This window comes from Aptenodytes patagonicus, chromosome 5 (genome assembly GCF_965638725.1).
Source record: "Aptenodytes patagonicus chromosome 5, bAptPat1.pri.cur, whole genome shotgun sequence".
Taxonomy (NCBI): Eukaryota; Metazoa; Chordata; class Aves; order Sphenisciformes; family Spheniscidae; genus Aptenodytes; species Aptenodytes patagonicus.
Genome location: NC_134953.1, coordinates 15,976,196 through 16,000,176, shown reverse-complemented (window position 1 = coordinate 16,000,176; position 23,981 = coordinate 15,976,196). Strand labels below are relative to the sequence as shown.

Sequence of the window (23,981 nt, the reverse complement as noted above, 5' to 3'; positions counted from 1 at the left end):
GCCTTCTGTTTGTATGTGTTCTGATACTTCTGTTGGAATTTTGCCAAATGCTGTAAAGGAAAATCTCTGTCTCTTACTCAGTGTGCTTTAATGTCCATTTGAACTTTTTTTTTCTTGTAAAATCACAACTAAAGCTGAACATGCAAACTTCAGGAGGTAGATAAATGCTATGAAACCTTTCACATACATGGTAGAGTCATTTGTAAGATCTCGTTTTACCGATTTAAATGTAAAAGTATATGAAACATTAATTTTTCCTAATCTTCTTGTATTTTCAGCATAACTGAGGCAGCTGATTCAAAGTGTGGCACAGTATTCCAAGATCTGAAGAAATCTGATAGCTTTTTGGCAAGCAGTGATCAGACAGAGGGTGAGAAGGGACTTCATGTTTCTAGATCTTTGTGTGTGCTAGGAATCTATCAATGACACAAGTTTTAAGAGGTTAGCACTTTGAGTGTGTCTTCAGGAAAACACTCACCTTAGCATTTATGAACATTATCGGTGAATCTGAACTTTATCAATGCCTTGGGGACCTGTTGTCTTTTATATGAAGCTTACATATGACCGAATGTCACAGAGTGGGATGCCTGTTTCATTTACTTTTACTAACTTTTATTCACACAGATGTGTCTGTTGAAAAACTTCTAAAATCCTAACTGCTACATGTGGTTTTCTTGTGTTCATCCAGTAGATGTTCTAGTGGCATGCTTTAAAGTAGGGAGAGGGAAGGGGGATCATCATACTGAGTCAGCTCCATGCAACACAGCAAGCTTAGCTAGGCAGAGAGGACAGCTTTAGAAAATGCTTGTGACTCCTTAGGTGTTACTGAAGAAGTTGAGGATTGATTGAAGGATGATTGTGCAACAGATCTGGTCCTTCTTTGTTCACTTATCACAATTAAAACAAAGCTAGGCAGTAAAATAAATAAAAGGTATTAAAATAAAAAATGGTATTGTCAATAAAATTATTTACAATTCTGGGGACGGGAATTGTACAGAAATCTAGAAACTGAATTGCTTTTGGATTTAAATGGGCATTTTTAACTATTCATCAAAAGGGTTTTCACAAACAGGTAAAAAAGAATAGTCTTTTACCTCTCTCCCAGGAATTCCTCCACTTCCCTATTCTATCCCCTGAAGTGCCTTTTTAAAGACAGATAGCAAAATGAACAGTGAGTCAAATGATTTGTTAATCAAGATAAGTTTGCCTTTTGATCACAGACTTGGTTACAGGACACGGTTTCAGGGCAGTCATTGAGGTTATATTAGTGGATTGTTTATTTGTATTTCTTCAGTGTGCGTTTTGCATTTTTCCTGGCATACTTTGTGATTGAAGGTTTACAAAATATTCCATCTTCCAGTAACTGAACTCAAAACTGAGCTGGGACTGCTAAATCCCATTATTATAACAAAACCATTACCCTTTCTAGGCTTGGTGTATTCATGGACAGGTTGTATTTGGTTGCTGTTGTATCAGTATTTCATTTTCTTTCAAGATAGTTCAGCCAAGTTTCAGCATTTAAACTTGGTTACTTCTCTGTTTTGAGCAAAGTTAAACCATGTATTCTTTACAGAATGGCTTATACCCCTACATTGTTAACTTTTATGGCAAAACATAAATTTATAAGTTTGCACTTGACTGCTGTCATTCTATGTTACAATTTTCCATTTTGGCTCAGAATGATTGCAAATGTAGAGCCAGACTTTCCCATGGGCTATGTGATTTCTTTGCACCAGTAATTTAGGTCCATTTGACTCCAGGGTGGCATATCTAAGCCCTGGAGGGTTGTTCAAGTGAAAAGGGAGACTTCTGGCAGGCATAAAAGCTCCTGTCAGCGTCATACCAACCTTTGACTGTCGCCTCAGTCCCTCAAGGTTGGTAGTAACCATAATAACTGCAAAGAAGTCCCATCATAGCTCAAGGGAGTGAGTCCTATAGGAGTAGAAAGTCTAACATCTGTGTCCCCTTTGGCTGTATCAAGTATTCTTGCCCTCTATGTATGGAATAAAAGCTTCAAGACTTATGGATGGAAAAAACCTCAAGAGCTAAGCTTTTTACTAATGCTTGCACAGGTCTGACGTACTTAACTTTTGTTTTAAAGCTTCTGCACTATGCCTTGTTTAAATGTTTGTTGTATATGCGCAGAACATTTTTGTAATTTTCAGAAATGTATTGACCAAAGCTTAATAGTTCTGAAGTGTCTTTAACCTTCATCATTTTACAATATGTAGTTGAGAAAAAGAAAGCACAGATCCAAAACAAGCATCTAACACTACTGTTAGAGGGCATAGGTAGTCTCATAACTGTATTTTGTATGTGTAGTGTTTAAGTTCAACAAAGCATGCATCATAGCACATGACCATTATTTCTTTCCCCCCCGTACACCCTCTTTAGGAGAAGGGGAAGCAACCTTTGATGTGAAGGCTGAGCCTATGATAAATACATCATTAGCTGAAATGGATTTTGATGAGTCACCTTCGGATAATTTCAAAAAAGAATTGAGGCTGCAGAATACTATCCCTATAGAAAAAAAGGGGCAATGTTTACAAAGCAACGGCTGTTGTATTGGTCCAGGCTTTACAGAAGAAAATAGAGAGCCAGAGGAAGAGACCATAATAAAGATAGCTGGAAACAGCTACCTTGTGTCTCCCAATCTACCTGACTTTCATAGCTGTAGTCCTGGTTGGAGCAGTGCATTTTATGGAGCTGAATGTTTTGATTCAGAAGTTCATAGTTACATGAAAACCCTTGGAAAGCAGAAATCAAGTGAGTCACAAAGTATAGATGCTAAAAAAGTGGTGAGTACATTGATTTAAAATCATTAAGATACCTCTTTACTTGCTGGTTAAAAGTACGATAATATTTATTGTGTCATAGTGAGTTGAAACCCCCTTTCTTCTTTTAAATACTGATTCTTAAGTGTTTTAAAATCCTCAGAATTTGTGATGTCTTACCAATAAAGCAGGGTAAGGGTAGTATTCCAAAATAAAGAGCACTGATGTGAAATCAATAATCACTGACCTACAACCCACCTTCTCTTCCTGAAGTTGACCAGAAAAATACCGTCTGCCGTATGCACTAACCCCACGGTGGTAATATTATAGAAAAGAGCTAAGAATGGCTATGACTGGTGTGTATCACAAGCTCTCAAGAAGTCCTCCTTGTCATGTGCTCTGAGCCCTTTTCCTTGGTCACCATGAATTCCCTGACAGCTTCGCACCATTTGCCAGCAGAATGGCAGTTATTTGCTCACGTCTTCTGTTGGAGATGGCTAATCATCATGATGAATGCAGCCTTGTGCCTTTTAAGCAGCTTGAGGGACATGGGGGAGCATGGGCACGGGGGTGGGTTGTTTTAGATTAGCAAGGTCTTCCATTCCCTTAAAGATTATATTGATCCCATTTACTTAATTTTTATATTTGTGCACCTATCTATAACAAGCTGCAGTTTGTGAATGTTTTTGTAAATATTTCAACGCCAAAGCCACAGAGTAAGGATAAAATATGAAACTGTAGAAATCTACATAGTTGGAGCTGGTTCATGGGAAGGAAAAGGAAAAATTTAAGTAAATGAGTTATTAATACTGGAAGACCTATTAGTATAGGGACACCTGGAATCTTTGTGTCCCTGAGAATGGTTAGTTGTCTAGTTTGTGTATCCTTATTATTTCTGCTAGGTACATGTTTAATAAAGATGAAGCAGGAGTTGCACTGCTCTTGCGGATTTCCTTACTATGGGCAGTTGGTTGAATTTGTTGCTTTATTTTTTAAGTGACCTTGGCAAAGTAGAACTGAACAGCTGAGAACACGATCTAGACTTCTTTGTTTCCAGATAGCCAGTTTAAATCTCAATGGATCTATTTGCATTCATTTTTTGAAGCACTGTGACTTCACTTCATTTTTCAGTAAAAAAACATAACTATTTTTCTGTTATTAGGCAAGTTAAAGCCTGAATCACTGAGGATGTTCTACTTTTTTTTTTTTTGCTCCTTAATCATAGAATCATAGAATCATTGAGGTTGGAAAAGACCTCTAAGATCATCGAGTCCAACCGTCGACCCAACACCACCATGCCCACTAAACCATGTCCCTAAGCGCCTCATCTACACGTCTTTTAAATACCTCCAGGGATGGGGACTCCACCACTTCCCTGGGCAGCCTCTTCCAATGTTTCACCACTCTTTCAGTAAAGAAATTTTTCCTTATATCCAATCTAAACCTCCCCTGCCGCAACTTGAGGCCATTTCCTCTCGTCCTATCGCTTGTTACTTGGGAGAAGAGACCGACACCCACCTCGCTACAACCTCCTTTCAGGTAGTTGTAGAGAGCGATGAGGTCTCCCCTCAGCCTCCTTTTCTGCAGGCTAAACAACCCCAGTTCCCTCAGCCGCTCCTCATAAGACTTGTTCTCCAGACCCCTCACCAGCCTCGTTGCCCTTCTCTGGACACGCTCCAGCACCTCAACGTCCTTCTTGTAGTGAGGGGCCCAAAACTGAACACAGTATTCGAGGTGCGGCCTCACCAGTGCCGAGTACAGGGGCACGATCACTTCCCTACTCCTGCTGGCCACACTATTTCTGATACAGGCCAGGATGCCATTGGCCTTCTTGGCCGCCTGGGCACACTGCCGGCTCATGTTCAGCCGGCTGTCAACCAGCACCCCCAGGTCCTTCTCTGCTGGGCAGCTTTCCAGCCACTCTTCCCCAAGCCTGTAGCGCTGCATGGGGTTGTTGTGGCTGAAGTGCAGGACCCGACACTTGGCCTTGTTGAACCTCATACAGTTGGCCTGGGCCCATCGATCCAGCCTGTCCAGGTCCCTCTGCAGAGCCTTCCTACCCTCGAGCAGATCAACACTCCTGCCCAACTTGGTGTCGTCTGCAAACTTACTGAGGGTGTACTCGATCCCCTCATCCAGATCATCGATAAAGATATTGAACAAGACCGGCCCCAGTACTGAGCCCTGGGGAACACCGCTCGTGACCGGCCGCCAACTGGATGTAACTCCATTCACCAATGTTCAGGTGCAAGTCTATAGGAGAGAATAGCATGAGAAACTTGACCTACTCTTGGTTTGTGTAAAAAATAAATTAAAAAAAAATTAAAAAATAAGTTTTCAGGACTGTCACTTTCAAAAATTTCCATCTACTCAAAAATTCCTATTTCTAATCTTATAGGGCTGTTTAATCCTGTGTAAGCATGCCAGCTAGAGAAAAATGGGCTTACATTATCTCCCTTACTTGAAGGACTAATTCTTGACTGAAGAACAAATTTTCATGAGTAAGGAGTTTTCATAAGCACCTAAATAGATTTTTCTGTTTCAACAGGCAGTCTTTTTTACTTTGAGATTTTACAGACTACTCAGCAATTTAGTTTGATTCAAAAGGATGAATTATCTTGAGTTCTTGGCAATTATTTTCCCTATTTAACAGGCATACAACAAAAATGAAGCAAGATTTATGGTGCTTACAGTCTGCTTTGGAATTTGCTTATGAAATTAATGCATACTATTATACGTTGCTACTATATGCATTAATGCATAAGAACTCGGCTATCCCAACAATCATACAGGAGGCTGGGGGAAAATAGTCATGAGGTATCCCTGTAGAAAATTATATTGTGTTCATGCCCAGTACATTCCACTGGAGGAAGATTACTATTGACACAAAGTACAATTCGTTCAGTTTAGCAATTAGTAAACAATTCATTTAGAGAGCAAGAGAACGCACATTCCAATAGCTGAAAAAGATGCGTACTACTCTGAGGATAAGTGAACTAATCTTCCTTGTGTTGTCTAAAATTAGTGTGAAATCTTAATAGCTGGACAAAAATTAGACTAATCTTATTCTGTCTCAGTAATGCAGAAATAATGTATGTGATCTGGACTGCATATGAGGCCAGGTGGACAAACAAGAATAAAATAATTATTTGCCGACAATAGAAGCTTGGTATCTTATCTAAATAGTCTTCCTAATTTGTGAGATCCCTTTGTGTCCAAGTTACAAGGAATACAATTATAAACTGTCATCTTCAATTATGAAGTCAAATTCAGTTTATATTCCACCATTTTCTTCAGAGAAGGTGGTTAATGGAAGATTAAATACTCTTGTACAACATAGAAATGTTTTGAATTCATTGCAAAAGAAAAGTTAATTTTCACAAAAAAGCATGTATGTGCAGATACGTATATTCTCTGTTGTACTGTTTATATAAAAAAGTCTTGTTATACTAGAATATTCAGGTATATAAACTTAAAAATATTTTAATAATATTGTACTAAATGCTCTTTCAATATCTTGGGGGGGGTTATTAAAAATGCTTTTTGAAGTGTCTTGTAACTACAAATTCAACAGAGGCTAGTTTAAAATATCAGTTACTTTTTGGTCTCATGACTATTTTTATTTCTTTCACTACCATAGCATCAACAACTTTAATCTTTCTGCTGGCATTGCTACAACACTGACTTTCTGTGAAACCCAGCTTCTTCCCAATGTGTTTAAAATAAAAACTTACAGAATAATAATGCTCCAATTGCAGCAATCTTGAACATTTAACCTGAGCAAAGAAAACCTTCCTAAAATCCTGCTGTTTTTCCAAACTCCATCAGTGATGACAATTTCTGAAATAAACTATCAGTAATATTGTTGAAATGAGGTCAACTGTTACAAGTTTTAACTGGTCAATGTATATAAGAAAGACAGAGAAAAAATATGAAACTGAAATTTATTTTTCTGCTATTGCAGCAGTCAGGAGACGATGATTCTTAGCTGTAAGACAATCAATTATCAACACGTAGGTGATAAGCAGCTCTACCCAGTTTCTTTCTGCTGTCTCTGCTGCCTGATTCATCAAACCAAACACTACAAATCAACTGTGAAAATGTATAGCATGATTTTAATCTCCATACCGGCAGCTGACAAAGACTAGTTCCTATCTCATTTTGAACAATATGGATGTTGCTGGTACCGTTGATAGGGGTAGGATTTAACATTTATAAGTCCTTGTGTATTGTTGTACTTGGATGTAGCCAACAGCTGTATTTCTACAGCAAAGTGTTTTCAGCTAGTTTTATTTGAGAATATGAACATTTATACATGTTATACTTGGAGTACATGTTATTTAGAAAATAAATGTGGTTGTTAATCGTTGGCATTTATGAAGTGTTAACACTGTTAATGTGTAAACAATAAATAAGAGCTGTGCAAATTCCAAGGGAATGATGCACTGTCTGAACCAAAATACTGAGAAAATAAAATAGACTCAATGTGAAAATTAACATGAGTTTTCTGCCATAGAAGCTCAAAAAAGTTAATTATTCTAGTTGCCAAATTCTCACTGTAAAATCTAGTGGAGAAAACATGTGTCCCATTATCCAGTCCAGGAGGACTACAAAGTCCAAAGGAAGGCTTTAAGGGGCTGTTTGAGCAGGAAGGTGGTTTGAGTTGCTGGAGGAAAGTTCTGCCTCTCTTGCAAGGTAGAGCTGTTTGTCTCCACCCTATCCTTCCTTGTTTAAATCATCTGTTAACCAGTTTTACTTCAGAAACCCGTTCCTTGATTAGCTGTAGTCTAGTTTTCATTGTCTGGCAAGGATTATATCAACCTACTTTTTGCCCCAGGTCTCTGACAGGTTTTTAAAAAGTCAGCAATAAAGTTGAGCTGATTCTACAGCTTTGCGGTAAAGTGTGCTAAAGCAGTGTTTAGGAGTTGCTATTTCAAAGAGTGAACGTTTAAAGATAGTTAGACGTTTGAGCTTGACTACATTTGTCCTGACTTAGTGGCACTACCCTTTCATAGGGATAGGTCTGCTTGGTTGGTTCAGGTCTAGTCTGCAACTGGAACTGAATACTGGATGGGAGTCTAACCCCACAACAAATAACAGTTTTGGAGACATATACATCTCATTAATACACTTATCTCTCCAATGAAAATGATTCAAATGTTTCTTTATTCACCTTCTAAAACTAAACGCAATTAAAATTATTTGCCTTTTTTAATTTTAATTTTGTATACCTGTAAGTAGGTTTGAGAACATGCAGGTTCTGAGAAACTCTGAGTGCCAGAACATATATTTATGACAGAATTAAATATTCTGCCATAAAAATAATTAACTTTTCTATTTTTCTACTGGAACCTATTGGATATTGTCTGTTGTGATTTAATAAGATGAAAAAAGTAAAACATTTGTTATATGATGAACAATATTAACAATAGGATTATTCAAGCTATTATGATTTTAAAAAGGTAATATGTACTGTTACATTTGGAAGGAATATGAAATACCATAAAAAATAAAATATTTATGGATCAAGGTGACACTTTCAAATGTCATAAAAATAATTAATGCTTTACTGTGTAGGTGCTTATCAGATAGTTCATCGTGGTTCTTAAGGTCAGCAAAGGTTAATTTAGTCCTTAAGCAAGCAAGTATATGTCCACTGCCTCACATCACCTCTAGTCCAGGAGCTGCTGATTTTGCACCCTCATACAGAGCACATCCAGGCAAACCAAACCAAGTCCTTGCAGCAGAGCAAGAAGGGAAGGCAGCTACCAGTGCTGCCATTTCTCCAGCGCGATGTCCAAGTCTGCTCTCACAATGAGAAGAGCGTTTTTTTTCTGTAGTCTGATAAGCTGGCTTCAGTTCTCTTGCAGCCCTAAGCCTTCACCTTTAGTCTTTGCCCTTATCCCCCAGATCTCATAAGCCGCTTGTAAGAGTCTCCACCAAACTTCGGTCCACCCAAGCTGTGACTAGGAAGTTTCTAGCGCAAGTTTTGCATATTCTGGCCACAGTTTTCCCTTTCCCATTCCTTTTCTCTTTTCCTTTCCCTTCTGGCAATATTCTGCATCCTTTGGTGGAGCCACCTTTCAGCATGTAAAAAACTTACCCTTCAAGGACAGATTGGAATTTGCAATTTTCCCAAGTCAACAAAGTCACTCTGTCATTACTTTGTTCCCTAGACTAAGGGATGTTCTGTAGAAAAGTGTCCTGACAAATGTATTTCAGAGGGAGCAGAACAACTGAATATATAGCTTCATCAAAAATGTTTATATTCTAGACCTACCTAAAATGGAAGATCTTGTGGAATAGACTGGGAATTTGCTACTGACTTCATTGCTACTCACCTGAAGTTATTTAGTGGACAAACCACTTCTGTCCATCAGATTCCAAATGTCAGAAAATGGCCACTCCTTCTGATTCTCTTTCTGTGTTCATAGCCTCTTAATCAACTTGGTTTCACTTTAATCAATGAAACAACAACAAACCTTTAAGTAAAAGGAAGCAGTTTCTAATTCAGAATCTGGATAATAGCTTTTCTGTGCTTTCCCTATTCTCTATGTGATGCTTGTGTAGTGGTAAGCCTTTTAAAAATCCACAGGGCTTTTGTGACTCTTGCTGCTAATGAACTAGGTTGTTAAACCTTTTGAGCTTTTCTGAAAAACAGTGGCAGGTTTTTCTCAAACTCAAATTAATTTCTAGTAAGTCCATCCCATTAAAGCTAACCTATTTACCAATCTGTTGTTTGATATGTTAGCTTTGAGCTATGTGTTTTCTGATCACTCTGCGTGTGGGAGTTCTGTCTGCTGCATTCAGTGAACTTACTCCATTTAAAATGCTGTTTCATGTAACTGGGTCACTGGTAGTTAGCTTAGGACCCAAGTGCAAAAGCCACCACTTTTATAAAACACAACACACATCATGTTTGTTGTTTCATAATAAATCAGAAGCTGAACCCAAAATGGATGGCCCGTTTTCATTGGCTGGTAAAATAATGAAACCTTTGATATGCAAACAAATATAAATGTTTACATTAACTTTGATATTATTGTGAGAAGCCCGATATACTTTCGTTTCTAGCTATTGCTTAAGTTATATAATTCTATAGAAAGTCAGTTCAGTTTTTCAGTTATGTAAAATGCATAAATATACAATATGTAAGCTGAACTTCAAAATTGATATGTCCTTTATTTATAGAGCAGCTGTCCTGTCTGCCTTCTGACCTGGTTGTATAATATAATGTAATTATACTTGTTTGGAAACCATTGCTTTCGGTCAAACATTTGGTTCTTGCTGCAAATATAGGTCAGCTGCTTAACAGAGCATTTCTGGGGTCTGCACTGATTTCAGAACCCATCACTTTTAATTCTGGATGACTTCTGAGTGTAACTTTTAAAAATGCTCTTGAAAACAACCAGATAAGTGCAATTATAACTCAGGCATATTTATATAAACGGATTCAGACAAACTTCAGTGTGGTCTCATCATACACAAAGCAGCTCCAGTTCTCAAGCTGTAGAACTGTATAACTAATTATTATTAGGTATAACTAATGCTTTTCTGGGGACAGGTGATGCCTGTTGTAACTCACCTGTAAGCACAGGTGTGAAAGGTAGTTTCTCCTGGTTAATATCATATTCTTGTCTGTTTGGATGTTCTTTTTTTCATCCAAAATAATTCTCTTCTAAAACTTCAGTTTCCTACTAGAACCTTGCATTTACCATTCTGATAAGAATCCTTTTGCTCTTTAAATAGGAACTAGAACAATTGCTAATGATGGAGACAAAAAATTACAGAAAGACCATAAAGTTTTACCAGAAACTATTGCAGAAAGAAAGAAGAAGCAAAGGTAAGATTACAGCAATTTGCCAGTAATGAAATGGGTGCGTAGTACTTGTAAGGATTTTTTTCTGTAAATCAGAATCATTGATGTTCTTATGCTATGTGTTTTAAATCTAAAGGTCCTGAAACTAAATCTATGTTGCCCAAATTGAGAGGACAGCTAGAGGAGATGAAATCAAAAGTGCAGTTTCTTGAACTGGTGATGAAATATGTGCAGGCAAGTCAGACTTTATTTTGCTTGTTTCATTTGTCATTTCATTACTGCATCAGTGTAGTTGGCTGCTCAAGTCAGTATATGAAATGTGAAATGTTTTGTGTCAAAGTGCCAAATTAAGTAGGATCTAAAAGAATTATTAAAATAAAGGTAATTGCTACTAGAATTGTTTAAAAAGGAAAAAAAGCAATTGTATGAAATGCGATTTGGCTTCAAGTTGAGTTGATTGCATTTTGCGTGGATTTTCCTCTTTATTTTGCTACGTTTTATTTTTTTGTGGCTTTGCATCTTTGAGCAGATCATGTATGCAGAGCAGTGGGGTGTGGAATCCTGTGTGCTGCCTACAGTCATTCACAACGGGAGAACTGACACCATGGATGTGGCACCTACAGATGAGTTGTCATTGCTTCTTTACTATAACACAGAGAAACACCAATGTAATAATCAAAATGGAGTAAGAGTTCTGCAGGCTGGTACACCACTTGGTTTAATGGCTTATTTATATTCTAGGTATAGTATGTTTTGCACATCCTTAATTGGGAGTGGGTTGAGGTGTAGTTGCTAATTCAGGAAAAAAATAGTCTCCGGGATAAATCCTAGTTACTCAACGTTGCATAAATTCTCCCCTCTTGTATCAAGTTTAATGTTATTTCTATGAACACTTATTTACAGAAATGAGCATGGAAATGGCAAAAGACAGTCTTGGTAAGAAATAAGCCAAACTGCTAAGTTTGGATTTGATTAAAACTCAAAGCATTTGATAATAAATCAAAAACTAATAACTTTAAACTTTTTTATCCTTTACTTATTTGAGGTTTTGCTCTGATAGTTGCCATGGAATCAAGGCTTTATGTTACTGCCAGCAGTATAACAATTCTTCAGCACATATAATTTGATAATTCTTATTAATAGAGTCTGGATGTGAAAACGTATAGGTTCTGTTTTACAGATTATTGCCCCGGCCCTCAGGACTGATCAAGATGCAGGCTTACCTCAGGGCTTAAATGGGGACAAAGATGTCCTTTAACCTTCAACTAGGGTGAGGGCAGCGTTGTTTTAAGGTACTTGAGCCATAATAGTATGAAGGATGGAAACTGCCTGGGAGACTCCATCAGACTTGTGGCACTGTAGAGGGAGCAACTTCTTCCCAGCTACTTCTCCCAGCTCATCCTGACTCAGACCCAGTTACTTATCCTGAGTGCTGCTTTTCCTGGTAGTTAACATTTTGCACAAAGTGAACAAATTGTTTTGGAATCAGAGCTTCCACATTCATCAAACCCAAACTTTCATGGTTAGCTGTAAGCCATCAGGGAGACATGACAATTAACCTGTGTTAAGACCTTGAGAGAGTGTGTGTGTGTGTATAGATAAAAAAATAAAACACACTCATTTTTAATGTGTGTCTAAGAAGTATAGTCTGTTGTTAAAGCAACTAATGCTCTAATTAGAGTTACAGGAAATATTTTCTTGCTTAAAGTATCTACTTTATCTTTTAAAACAACATCAACTGAGATGATAGAAAAAAGAAAATTAAATATGTTCTTCCATACTATTTAGAATGGAACTTTCGATAATAATAGAAATGTCAAAGTGGTTCTTCACAAAATTGCAAGTAGAGGAAACTGTTTTTAAAACAAATTATGCTTTCAGTGTTGGCAATCATAATATTTGATGTGTAAAAATAAAATAAAAAGTAATCAAGGTTTTATGCAGAGCTTGAGAATTTTAAATCCCTACTAATTCTTGATATTTTGAGGATTTTTTTGCTGTTGCTATACTCTAATACAAGAAGAAATAGTGTTCTTGCTTGTCTGAAGTTTTTCTTGTGCTTCACAGAAATGCATTTTTAGAAGGTTATGTACAGCAGTTTCTCTACACATTTCGCTATTTCTGCACACAAGAAGAATTTTTGCAGTTTCTTCTTGATAGAATCAGCAGCACTTTATCCAGGTACAGTAATTTCCTGTGAAAAATATTATCAAAGCACAATTGACTTTTCGCCCCAAAGGCAAATAGCTTTTTCTGAAAAGAACTACTTAATTAAATTGAATTTTGATGTTTGTTTTTGTCAGACTCTCTTGACAAGTGAGATTGAAACTAGAGCAAGTGCTATATTTGACAATGTGCTTACTTCTTTTTTCTTCTGAATCTGAGTCTTACTTTTGCCAGTTGTTCAGTGATGGGTTGTAAGTACAACCACAGCTTTGTTCCCATAGAGCCGTGGATTCTAGAGACATGAAACATAAGAATTTAAGATAGTATAGTCAATACCAAATAATACTCGTGGTTTTTTCAACACTTCTTTTTAAATTGGAAATCAATTTTGGTAAAATAAGTGCCTTTTTCTTCTCACCAGTGCAAGTCTGGATCCTTCCACATCACTTACCAAAATATGTAACCGCAGTTTCTACATCCTGCAGGCTTGGATTGAAGACTGCTACAGTGTAGACTTTGCAACAAATACTGATCTTTTGTGTACCCTAAAAGAATTTATTTCTACCAAGGTAAGTTAGAATTTCAGTAGAAGCTTTAAGAAAAAAAAAAATCAATTTAAGTCAGTTATGGTATATGTAGGATTGTTATTACAAAAAACTGTCCTAATTAAAGTAAAAGAAAAATAATGCTACCTTTAACAGCTATGTTCAATATGTCTGGTTTTGGACAGACATGAATCTTACAACTATATTGTGTCTTGCTTATAATTTATGGGAAATTGAGTTCAATATTCTGTTAACCTGTTTTGCATTTACAGGTTGCTCCGTTAAATGGCTATGGTGAGCACTTGTTGTCATTGCTTGAGGATGCTTCTGCCAGGAAAAGTGGCAGTGCTCATCAGTGCTCCAGCATGGACAAATGTGAAGAGGAAGGCGAGGAGGACAGGAAAACATTACGTTCTCTATGTAAAAAGCTCTCAGAAGATGTTTCCAGAAAGGCATGTCTTTTCTTCAGACTGCAGTATACGGAGCACGTTTCCATATATTATTTTCTGACAAAAACTAGAGTATCCAGCTTAGGGTCTACACTCTGATTTAGTGAAATTTATGTACCTGCATTTTAAATTTTCTTTTGAAAGGCCTAAACAGTTCTATAACTGTGGAAGTCATCTTAAGCCTTAATTGCACCCTGTCAGCTGTTTCAGTAATAATAGATCAGATAATCAAAATTTTGAGAGTTGAACTCTTCATCCTTGATACTAGCATGTGACTCATAGTTACTAGGAAACATTTTCCCCCTTGTCAAACATTAATACTTTTTATTAGGCATATATCTTTGTAAGTCTATAAATATAGGAAAACTGGGGGGGTGAGGGTTTTCCTGCTAGAACTTCAAAGCTTGTAGCAAAAACTTGTCTGAACTTTTGTCTGTATTTAGTGGTTCATATAGTGTTCCTAGTGAAAAGTAACCCCAGAAGCTGGAGCATACTGTAGGCTTTTCCTGAAAAAAGATCTCTCTACAGAGTGACCAAAATGACATGTGGAAGTCCAATGTATCAATAATGTGTAAGATGAATTTAGAATCAGCCTCTTGATAAAGGTGCAGAATTCCATGGGGTATACTGGGGATTCAACCAATAAAAGACAAGCAGAATAGAGAAAACATGAACTTTTTATTGTCACTGCATCATAATGATACTGGAAGGTGGAAGAAGAGAAAAGAATGGAAAAGCGAGTATTTCTTTGGAAAGGGCTCTGATTCTAAGCAAAAAGAGTACAAGAAATATTAAGAGATAGTAAGAAGTAAAACATAAAATATAAAACTCGAGAACATAAACTATTTTTTGGCAGCAAGCTCGAATACACAGAAGTTTCGATTGTTGATTGAGATCTGGTAACCTCCTGCTCAGACTCATCAACTGTGCGTATCATATTAGCTTAAACTAGGAATGTTGAATAAACCAATGAGTGTCTGGGCTAACCTTGAAGATTAGCTGAAGAGTTTTGCATCCACAAAGGTGTTTCTCTAACAAAATATTCCAGAGAGTTAAATCAAGGGGAGACATAGTGTTTGCTTTAAAGAAGTTGTAGCTTTACGTATTTTTTTTCTACAGAACTTTAACTGGAAACTTTCCAAAGGTATGGGACCAATTGCACAGTATCAGAGAGAGCGACTGCACACTATTTCATCAGTTTTGCCAAAGCCATGCTATAACAGTTTTACAGAAGAATTCCCAGTCTCCTTTGGTAAAGCAGATGAAGTGGGACCATACCTCTTAATAGACTACAGTGCGCAACAGCTTTGTTGTCAGCTGACGTTACTGCAACAGGTACAAAGGACTAGGTTTACTTGGAAGTACAAATAATATCTATCTTCTTACTTTATACTCAGCCTCCTTTCTCTACCATTTCCCAACCCTGTTTCAAGCTTATTTCATACTATTTCATAAGACTTTGAATTAAAATAATCTGTTTTTCTCTTGAAATCTCTACAGTAAAATTTAGAATGGCTAATTCTATTCTTAGGCAGTGATCCCTCTGATAAATTTGCTGAAGGCGGTGGGGGGGAACCTGTGTCATTTTTATCCTCGAGCATTTTAGAAGAACTGCTAGATCTAACAACAGATATATCTTGCTCTTTTTGTTTAGGAAGTATTTCATAAATGTCATCCAGTACACTTTCTAAATTCAAGAGCACTTGGTGTTAAAGACAAATGCGTTGCTGTCCAAAAGTAAGTTGCTTATTTTAACTGCCCTTCCATTCTGTTGATGCACAGTAACTTACTGTGTTACACTTTTAATACATCCAGGAAGAAAGAAACATTTTAAATCCTTAATATCTTTTCAACAGACTAGATAGTCTGTTTACGTAATTTTTTTAATTTCAGGAGATTTTATACGTGTGTATGTATATACACCTGTGCACGTATGTGTATGTGGTAGGTCATATTTGCAAGGTGATTTCTTTGAAATCTAAAGTGGGTCAGGCCAAAATATTTCTGAAGACTTGTGTTAGGGGGGTTGCTTCAGAGGTTTAGTTTTTGTCAGAAAAAATTGTAATGGTTTCTGAAACAGGCTACTTGATAATGCCTGTGTGTATGTATATAAAATCTCAATGACCGTTACAGGATCACACCTCTCTAGATCATGTAGTCCAACCCCCCTGCCTTGAGCAAGGTCAGCTAGAGCAGGTTGCCCGGGATCGTGTGCAGTTGAGTTCTGAATGTGGATGGAGACTACACAACCTCTCTGTGCAATGTTCATTTTGTACTGTCAGGTAGATGAAGTATCAGTATTCACAAATATGTAAGAATTTTCCTGTAGTTATTAGAGTGGTTACCAACCTTTTTAAATTACTTGCTCAACGGTAATTAATGTTTTCATCCAGCCGCATGGACCTAATTATATTTGATTGTGGTCTACTTCTTACATACTCAGTGGATTCAGCTAGCTTCTAATTAGTACTTGTTAATTGCACTACCTGTAATAGACTTTTCTGCCCAAGGATAGGGAATGAACAGCTAAAGCAGCTCATCTTTTACAGATTGTTAAATGGCAGAATCTAAATCAGCTGGTTTATACTGATTTGGGGTTCAGGCATGGGAAACAAACTGTGTGGTGCCTCTAGGTATCAGGCTCCATTTCTTACATGGCTGCAGTTTTTAAAGAGTTTGGATTTCTGGCTGTTATTTTGTGTCAGATTGGATGGTTTGTTTTATTCAGTAACAAGTGGTGAAGGTGTCTTTATGTGCAGAAATGTATACTGCATATGCTTATCTTGTAGTCACATGTAATTATCTTGTAATTATAAGGAAGAAAAAGTAACACAGCTCACTATGTATTTTGTAAAAGATTATAAAATCAAGACTGCAAGCACTGCAAAATTATTTTAAATGGTTGGAAGTTGGCATCTTCTTAATCAAGATTTTCTCTGAAAATTCAAAGTCAGCATGAATTATTTTTGCCTTTTATTTTTCTCCATTCTCTCCATAGAGCTGTTTCTACTGAGGCAGTTTCACTTAAAGTCTGTAATCTGTTTCTGTCAAAGTGCATACAAGACCAGTACCTTCTACAATTATTAAGAAATGCAGACAGTATCAGCACCTGGGTTGCTGCTGAAATTGTAACATGTCACACGTCTAAGGTTCGTCATTGTTTTAGTGTATTATTAATTTGAAACAGTTATTTATTTGTTATTGTATATGAGTTGCTATGTAGCAAAGCTGCAAGAAATATTCTGAAATACACCTGTGAGTGGGCAGTTAACAATTTGGTTTGTTGTCACAAGGAGAGTCTTGGATGTCTCGGATGTTTTGTAGTAGCAGGTGTCAAAACCTAATAGAATGTAAGAAATGGGTTGCCTGAGGAGAATAGATGTCAGACTTGTAACAAGGACACTTTGGTGACAGAAAAGAAAAAACTTTGTGTTGGAGGAAAATGTTACTACAGTCAACAATTTTGATAACAAATTCAAAAATAAAATGCATCTCTCTTTCTTCCTTCTTATTTAATTTTATTATGTAGATTTACTATATATATTTAGTATATCTTAATATTTTGTATATATATATAGTATATCTTAATTATTTTTTTTCAGCTGCAGGTGAGCTTGTTATCAAAATTTCTTCTTATAGCAAAATGCTGCTATGAACAAAGAAATTTTGCTACTGCAATGCAAATCCTAGCAGGCTTGGAAAATCTGATTGTACGACAGTTACCAGTAAGTTTGGGACTCTGTTCTGTAACTATTTTACTTAACATAATCTTGTTCCAATATGAACATTACTGTGAAAACCGAAAATGTATTTTGTTTTATTGTAAGGCCTGGAAAATTTTACCTGCAAAAGTAGCTGAAATAATGGAGGAACTCAAGGCTGTTGAGGTATAGTATAAAGTCTTTAATGTAAAAATACTTCTTTGGGGTTGGATAAGATGCAAGATCTGCTTAAATGGGTGCCTCTGCAGCGTGAAAGCCATAATTATTACCTTGTATTAGGAAGGAGATTTTAATTCGATTTAAAACTGTTGACTCTTAATGTGAGACTTTACATTAATTTTCATCTCAGTATTTTCCAAAAACGTATCCTGTGTGACTAAAAACCAAGAAGGAAATTTCAAAGCAAGCTGGGATATTAGATACACTTTTCTGATGATTTCTGCAGGAGCTTTGTGGCTGTAATCTGTTTTGAAAAATCTTAAATGTTTATTTTATCACAGGCATTCTCTTACTGATCTATCCAATTTTGAATCGTTGAGTGGAGTTCTAAAATGTAATTTTGGCTGTGATTTAGAACAATTAAAAATTATGTATGAAGTATCTTTTGATTAAAGTTACTTTCTTTATTTCTGTACTTTAAAATGTTTGCCACCAGATCAATTCAGTTTTGTCTTCAACTTCAATGACAAATAAATACGTAGTGCTAAACACATGGAGAACTTCTTGTGAAACCTGCCCCAATACTTAACGTGAGATTTATCTGTGTGCATTTTTAAACTAGGTGTTTTTAAAAAGTGACAGCTTGTGCTTGATGGAAGGAGAAAGATTCAAAACGCTTCCAACAATTCCATCAGCCCATGTTTTGGCTATGCATGTCCAACAACTTGAAACTGGAGGATTCACAATGACAAATGGAGCTCACAAGTGGACTAAACTTAGGTAATTATTTTAATTATGTATGTATGTCACCTAACTTTTTAAAGTAGAATATTGTCTAATGGGATAATGAGAGCTAATGCAACATTTCACAGTTAGCAGTTTAAATAGTTTCAGTCATTCTGACATCTAACTAAAGGGACGTATACTATAGAAGAGAATGCTCGATGCCTTTGAATTTCCTTTGAAGTTTGGGTTTGGGGGTTTTTTGTTGTTTTGGGGCGGGGTTGCAGTGTTTTTTTTTTTTCAGCAACGAAACAAACTAATCTTTTTTACCATATTCTCTTTCAAGAAATATTGCAAAAGTTGTGAGCCAAGTTCATGCATTTCAAGAGAATCCGTATACATATACACCAGATTTCAAGGTGCAGTCTTACCTCAGACAAAGAATAACTCATTTTAAAGATGCAGACATTTCTGCCTTGGCAGCTGACAACTGTGCCAACTTCCATCAGATACCAGCAGAAAAACATTCTCGAAAAATTCAGGACACACTGCGCAGAATGAAGGCAACATTTCAGTAATTATTTACATTTCATCTGTTCTATTCCAAGTGTAGATTGTAAAACTGGATTAAGTTGACTTCATCTCCTGGACCAATTCCCAAGCAAATACTTAAGTGAAGTGACTTAAAATACTATCTCAAGTTGAAATTATTATATTTCTTAACATGGAATTATAAAATGCTGCCTAATGAGATTTGAATCCGTGGCAACTGGATGACAGATCAAAAGAATAAAAATAAAGATAAAAGTAAAGAGAGAGTATAGATGAAAAGGATGATTAATTTTGTCACTGTTCTTTAACATAAAAAAATAATTAGCCCACAAACAAATATCTTAAAAAATATGGTGGAAATAAGTTAAAATTACAGCTTCTGTTGCAAAGTTGGCCTAGGAGAGTTCAAAGTATAGTTCATTAAATGTTGAATATATTTTTATATAAACATAGTACACTTGTATCCTGTCACAGTGTGCATATAGTTCAGGGACACAGATCCTCTGCTATCCTCTGACTGTTGGTGTGTCTTGCTTTTATGTTGTGTATTATGAAAACTATAATTGACTTAAATAATTGCCCATCTTTTCCTTCAAGCATACTAAGGAAGGAGAGGAATGCCATGCTGCAACTTTTTTTTGTTTTGGTTTTAATGTCATTGAACTAACCTGTTTCCAAATGAAAGTAAGATCTGAATCTAAATATTACCACTTTGTTGCTCTGCTTCTGCCCTCATGGCCTTGTGAAAACAGTAAATGTGAAATTGCTTTTTTTTTTCCTGTATTTGGCACAAGAATCACTTTGCCAATTTGTGTACGTATGTATGTGTGCACATTTGATTATGGGTTTTGCTCCTGAGGTTGCTTTTGTAGATTGCAGTGCTCCAGCAGCATTAAATAGAAGATAACTGTGTGAAAGTTGGATCTGCAACTTGTAAAACTTTGGTGCTAACCTATTTATAGAGCTTATACTTACAAGACCTTCTAAATGGCAATGAAATGTGATGCTATTGCTAGAAAGTTTGTTGAGCTACCCAGGTTTATGCGAAACCAAAATGTTAAGGCTACAAATTAGTTACAAATACAAGTATTCCTACCAGAGGGAACAACGGTAGTATTGCGAGAGAAGTGGGGAAGGGCAAGAAACAGCTAAAATGATCTCTGTCCTGAAAGTGATTTGCTAGAACTGTATTTAAAAAAATGAAAAAGAAAATGTTTTGAGAGATGTGAAGAGCAGATGTGAACTGTCTTGGCCTGTTTTAGTGATGGAGAAAGGTGATGATGTAAGAAATGGGAATGTGCACATCTCTGGTATTTTGCAAATTGTACTATTGAATTTGACAGAAATGCATGTGCACATGTTAAATTGTAGATTTTTCAATGTTTAAGAGGAAAGCTTCTCCTTTTCTCTTGTCAGTAATGGCAATATATACATCGCAGGCCACCTACTTCTCATCTTTCTCAGTCAAACACAAGGTATGTCCATACTTTCCATTAAATACCTCAGTTACTTTTTCATACTAATATATTAATACCAGACTAACTTTTGTGCTCTTATTCATTTAAAAACTGGAGAACTCAGTCCTCAACAGGGTTTTCTTGCATTTGTTCTACTTTTAAGATGATTTGTTTTGTTGTTTACCATATGTAGGTTTAGCATGTCATTAATTGTAGCATTCTGACTCACCCTTAAGGAAGGAAAATGTGTTGCTATTTCTCTAAAAATTGCCAAATGTGAAAACGTTTAATCTTTACCTCCTATCTTTATATAATACAGTGATTTAAGAATGTTAATGATAACCTTATCTTCAGACATACATTTCACATATTTGATCTATATGCATTTATTTTAAAGAATTGTTTTTATTAGTAGTTATTTGTTTTTTCTCAATTAAAATTACCATTCGCCTAAAGCCACGCCTTGCCTTTGAAAGACAGTAAAATTTAAAGTAGCATAAGCTTTACTAATGTAAAGAACTCCACAAAACTTGTTATTCCCATGATCTTAATAAATTCATTTTATATAGTTGCCAGTCAGACTGTTGAAATTGCTTTTGTGAATTTACTTATCATTTATATTTTGCACTCATTATAATTAGCTCATATATTTCTTACAGTTTTATCAGGATTTAAAACAACTACTACATCTAGAAAATATTACGTTTATTCTATGAGAATAACTGGTGCTATACAAGAATTTAAAAATCATCTCGTCTTCTGTGTAATGCTTCAGTGTATCAGACCTTATATTGCTATAAATGCATAGTATTGAGTTATGGTACTACTTTGGGGTGTTTTCATCAATCAGATATTTAAGATTTTGTATTTAGATACCACCCCACAACAACAACAAAAAATGTAAATAGCTATTGGGAAAAAAAAAAAATCACTCTTTTACAAGGAAACTGGTTTGCTTTTGTCCATGAACACTGATGTGTGCACATCTTATGTGACACAGATTTCAGAATAAAGTTATGTCTAGCATATAACTGTACTGCTTATTTATGATTAACAAGCAGGAAGGGTTGGGCTAAAGTTTCCTCTCTTTGTGGGGAATGTCCTTTTAAAAGAAAACACAGGACAAAACATGTCAAAGAAGCAAGTTCAGTTGTATCTAGTTGGCAAAAAATTATTGGCATCAGTAATTGTGTTGCATAAGTGAGGGACTATGCAGTCTGGCCCCATGTTTCCATTCCAATACCGAATTAGAATGTTTGGAAAAAAATTGTTTGTTCTTTAAGCCAGAATTGCCACCAGCTGTCCTAGTTCTTCATTTTTTCCACACTTCCCTCACCTTGTTTTTATGTTGTTTATTTTTCAAACAGTGACCCATGGAGTTTCTGAAATGAAGTGTGCTCCTTAGGAGCCTTTCCCATTGCTCTGCGCATTGGTGCTCTTTCTGTGTCCCTTTGCAGGTGTCTGTCCCCAGGATCCCTGGGGTTTTCAGGCCTCCTGCTAGAGAGCTGGGAACTGTGTCCTAGTTACACTAGCTGCATTTGAAAGCAGGTTTCCAGCTCCAATGCCTCCAGAAGCCTGCCAGGAAATGGGGATGAATTCAGTTGGATCCTATGAACTATTCCATAGAAGCCCAAACCAAGAAGCTGGAAAATAGTTCATGAATCAACACTGATTCATGATTCTGACAAATTTCTTTCCTTGGAAATTTTTCAACCACTTCTAAACTTTGCTTTTATGGTTTTCTACATTCTTCCTTTATGTACTGGATCGGTTTCGTAAGCATTGCTGAGACTCATAACTTCTGTGAGTACTGTATGCGACTTGCAAAGGATTAAGATTTTTAGGAAATCTGCTTCTAAATAGCAAATTAATAAACTACAATTTGAAAGGGGGGAAGCTAACAATTTTTCAGTGTTAAACATACAGTTGATTGTTTCAATCCTTGATATTACGATGAGGGAAAGAGTGCAGATAAATTATTTTTCTCCCTCATACTTGCTTAAATACAATCCAAAGCATATCCGCATTTAAATTAGATGTTGTGTTCTGCTTAGAGTTTTTCCTTTTTTTCCCCACAAAATTTTTTTTCTCAAAACATACTTTATAAATAATTATTTTAAAATACATGTTGAGCTTTAGGAGGAGTCTCAAAGCATTGGAAACGCAGGTTTGAACAGTATTTGAAAACTGAAGCCCCATAAATCAAGCTTAATTGAGTAGTCATCTTTGGGATTTGCCTTACTAACAGGTATTCTTCACCTATGAATATTTTTTGTCTTCAGTTAGTTATTAAAAATATAAGTATTATAAATGTAAGAAATTTTCAGAGAGTCATTTTAACTGCCCCCACTACAATTCGCATTATAAAAGTTTTTTCCCAAGAGATCTTGTAACTATTTGAAGTGCCAATAAATGACTAATTTGTGGTAGAAGATTCCATTGGAGGGTTTTATGTGATTTTGTACTCTGATAACTCTCTAAAATACATGTGAGAATGAACAATTCCACCTTTCCAAATTCTATTTAAAAATTCTTGCAGCAAAAAGTTTGAAGGACCTTTCTACGTGGCTGTTCATAATCTAGCAATGAGTGACAGCAGCCCCTATAGACTAGAGACTTTGATTTGCAGAATCTTCTTCTCTCCCTTTGCAGAGAGAAGCTCTTTAGTTTCTTCTGTTGCAATGTTTGAAGAAGGCTTTTAGCTATTATGCGAAGGTTCTTTGTGAACGACCTGAAAGTATGCCAGGACAGCTTCAGCCTGGCGTGATTTTAGTGTGCTTCCTGTTCAGTGAGATTTCAGTGTCTCACATGCAAGTGGAATCGGCAGTTGCCAATTACATCAGGCCATTCCAGTAATCTAGTCTAAGATCTGGTCTATGCATCATTCTGTTTATTCCTTTTTGGTCTAATGTAAACGATGCTTTTGTAACTTTCCCAAAAGGCAGGAGCTGAATATCTGCCTGGTAAATCTGTCCTGTGTCTTAGCTGTAAGATTATTTCTTGAATCCTTCATTCAAATACTAGGGTTGGTCTTGTCATTCTGATGTTGGTATTACGTAGGTGAAATACATACTGCTTTTAGATACAAAAATAGATACTGTGTTTTAAACTGGTAGAAGTCAATTGTCGTAATGAAATTAAGAGCTTAGAGTACTGGACAATTTGAGTTGCCATTATCAAAGAAACATAATTTGGAAAGCGTGACAGGGCACGGGTGAGTCTGAGCATCAGACTCAGAATTAAAATCTCTGCAAATAGACTCTTATTTGTGATTGTATCTCATAAAGCTCATGAACAGTAACAGTAGTAAATTATTCACTTAAGTAACAGATATGCAATAAGGTTTTTTGCAAACAAGCTAGGGAAACAGGTCTAGAAAAAACTGCTAAATGGCAGATCCACCTTTGTTTGGATAACCACAGAGTGGTTGACAGTGGCGTGTTATGAAAATGCAAGGTTGTGTCCAGTGAGGCTCTGAAGAGGTCTGCCTGCATTTGGTATTACTTCATGCCTCCATTGACATGCTCTGGTTTTTGAAGATGACATAGATCTGTGGGGCTCTGCAGGCATGCTGAAGATGATGATTAAAATTTAAAATTATCTTGACAACTTGGA

At 36.3% G+C, this 23,981-nt stretch overlaps 1 protein-coding gene across 4 annotated transcripts in view; it reads left to right on the top strand.

The window, feature by feature from the left end:
* Nucleotides 1-20,945, top strand: part of KNDC1 (kinase non-catalytic C-lobe domain containing 1) — a 69,574-nt gene extending 48,629 nt beyond the window's left edge. For 3 of the 4 annotated variants that reach the window (XM_076338818.1, XM_076338819.1, XM_076338817.1), the window contains 15 exons: nt 279-370; nt 2,395-2,798; nt 10,524-10,617; nt 10,730-10,827; nt 11,123-11,334; nt 12,661-12,774; nt 13,181-13,328; nt 13,577-13,756; nt 14,873-15,088; nt 15,408-15,490; nt 16,752-16,902; nt 17,356-17,478; nt 17,581-17,640; nt 18,257-18,414; nt 18,704-20,945. In XM_076338818.1, coding sequence (XP_076194933.1) covers nt 279-370; nt 2,395-2,798; nt 10,524-10,617; nt 10,730-10,827; nt 11,123-11,334; nt 12,661-12,774; nt 13,181-13,328; nt 13,577-13,756; nt 14,873-15,088; nt 15,408-15,490; nt 16,752-16,902; nt 17,356-17,478; nt 17,581-17,640; nt 18,257-18,414; nt 18,704-18,935 — 2,365 coding nt within the window. In that variant the 3' untranslated portion in view covers nt 18,936-20,945. Of the gene's footprint in view, nt 1-278; nt 371-2,394; nt 2,799-10,523; nt 10,618-10,729; nt 10,828-11,122; nt 11,335-12,660; nt 12,775-13,180; nt 13,329-13,576; nt 13,757-14,872; nt 15,089-15,407; nt 15,491-16,751; nt 16,903-17,355; nt 17,479-17,580; nt 17,641-18,256; nt 18,415-18,703 lie in introns of those variants that run through there. The other variant, XR_012995429.1, reaches the window with a different exon arrangement.
* Nucleotides 20,946-23,981: the final 3,036 nt, after the last annotated feature.